The 2,154-nt window shown below is 60.7% G+C and overlaps 1 protein-coding gene across 1 annotated transcript in view; it reads right to left on the minus strand.

Moving 5' to 3' along the window:
- Window positions 1-2,154, minus strand: part of LOC119591279 (collagen alpha-1(I) chain-like) — a gene marked incomplete in the record, with an annotated part of 10,418 nt that overhangs the window by 1,154 nt on the left and 7,110 nt on the right. The window contains 1 exon segment of the mRNA XM_037939999.1: window positions 1-2,154. Within this exon segment, the coding sequence (XP_037795927.1) occupies window positions 107-2,154 (2,048 nt within the window).

The following is a 2,154-nucleotide window of genomic DNA, read 5'->3' on the forward strand; positions in this document are numbered from 1 at the left end:
TGGCAGACCAGCAGGGGAGGAGGGAGGGGTTGACTTGCATAGTGGTGAGTGTGCTGGGCGGCAGCTGCTAGCACCAGGTCACCTGTGAGGTAGTTTTCCCCGCGCCTCACTTGGGGTTAAACGGGAAGCCCTGGCCAGGCATGGGCCCAGGGCCAGGAACGTTGGAACCTCCTGGTGGCCCTGTCACGACAGGCCCTCCTGGCCCACCAGGCCCACTCATGGGTCCAGGCATGTGCATGTTGGGACCCCCACGGGTGTTGGTGGCATACAGTTGCTGCTGGAAGCTGTGGAACTGGGCGGCATAGGTGGGGTCAGCAGTAGTGGGCCCCATAAATGGCGAGTTCTTGAAATTACCAGACTGACCCATAGATGGCGGGAGGGGCTGGGCAGCGTCTGGCGCACCACCCATAGGTCCCCCCATGTTCATGCCCACAGGAGACGTCTTGGGGCCATACATGGGTCCGGATCCACTCATCATCTGGTTCGGCCCACCAGGGTTGGGTCCTGGGCCGGTTGGCATTGGGCCGCCGCTCATGCCCGGTCCCGGCCCCCCCATGGGATACATTTCACTGCCCATCCCCGTCATCATCCCCCCGGGGCTCGGCCCGCGCATCATCCCTGCCCCGCCGCGAGGGCCACCCATCATCCCGCCGCCGGGACCCATCGGCCCTCCACTCATCATGTTCGGATTCATCCCCATTGGTCCGTTCGGCCCCATCATCGGTCCACTTGGTCCACCCATCGGTCCATTGGGGCCCATCATAGGCCCGCTGTGTCCACTCATCCCACCTGGACCTCCCATGTGGCCACCCATTGGACCGTTCGGCCCCATGCCCATGGGACCATTGGGGCCTCCCATGGGGCCTCCTGGTCCGGACATGGGGAAAGGTCCATTGGGTCCACTCATCGTGTTATTCATGTTCACCATTGGTCCATTAGGTCCTGACATCGTACACATAGGTCCACCTGGGCCTCCCATTGGTCCACCTGGCCCACCCATTGGTCCACCTGGGCCATTCATTGGTCCAGGCATATGTCCACTTATTGGCCCGCAAGGCCCACTCATAGCCATAGTCGACATTGGCACATTAGGCCCACACATAGAATTAGGAGTACTACTGTTAGGGAACATAGGAGAATTGGGCACTTTACTGTCCACATTAGGATTATTAAATTTCGGTATAAAGTCCAAGCTCACAGGTCCTCTGGGGCCATTACCAGTGTTCTGTGGTCTGGCAGGCAGGTACTGTATGGTATTAGGGGCACTGGGTTTTACCTGCACATTGGCACCAGAATATGGCCCAGCCATGGTGCAGTTCGGAGCAGGGGGCCGCACCATGTTATTCGGTCCCCCCATGCGAGGGTTTGGCCCACTCATGATGGGCATATTGCTTGGAGAACTTCCTCGAGGTCCACCACCACTACTGTTCACTGGGGAGGTCATCGCCCCGTGGCCTTGCATCATCCCCGGGCTGCTTGACACGGCGGGCATGCCCATCATATTGCCAGGGCCATCCATCATGCCGCCGGGGCCTCCGGGCATTCCAGGTCCTCCAGGCATTCCGGGCATGCCAGGTCCTCCGGGCATGCCAGGTCCTCCGGGCATGCCAGGTCCTCCAGGCATGCCAGGACCTCCAGGCATTCCAGGTCCTCCGGGCATTCCTGGTGCTGTAGACATTGGAGGCCCACCTGCCATGCCGGGGCCACTGGGCATATTCGGTCCAGAAGGAAGACAACCACCTGGAGCACCTGGAGGACCTCCAGGTCCAGTTCCTGGACCACTGTTACCCATCATGGGTCCTGTGCCAGTGGGCATGGTTGGCGTGGGGGCGGACGACGCTGGAGGCGATGATCCACCCGAGGTCAGCTGCTGACTCATCTGCGCCATGGACGAGATAGGATCGAAGACTTTACCGGGGCCAGGGGTAGGCAGGCCCCCGGGGGTGCTGCAGTTGGGGTTGAGAGGCAAGTTGGCTGCAGAAGTGGAATGGAAGTCACCTCCCATGTCCATGGATCCCATCTTGCTCGGAGACATGGAGAATCCACTCCCCATCTTATTCATCATCTGGTTGTTGTTGTTCCCTGCGCCTGCGGCCGGCCCATTACCTGGTCCTGGGAACCGTGCTCCTATCGGGTTCATGTCTGTCCCTGCGT

The sequence above is a fragment of the Penaeus monodon genome, chromosome 28 (assembly GCF_015228065.2).
Source record: "Penaeus monodon isolate SGIC_2016 chromosome 28, NSTDA_Pmon_1, whole genome shotgun sequence".
Classification (NCBI taxonomy): domain Eukaryota; kingdom Metazoa; phylum Arthropoda; class Malacostraca; order Decapoda; family Penaeidae; genus Penaeus; species Penaeus monodon.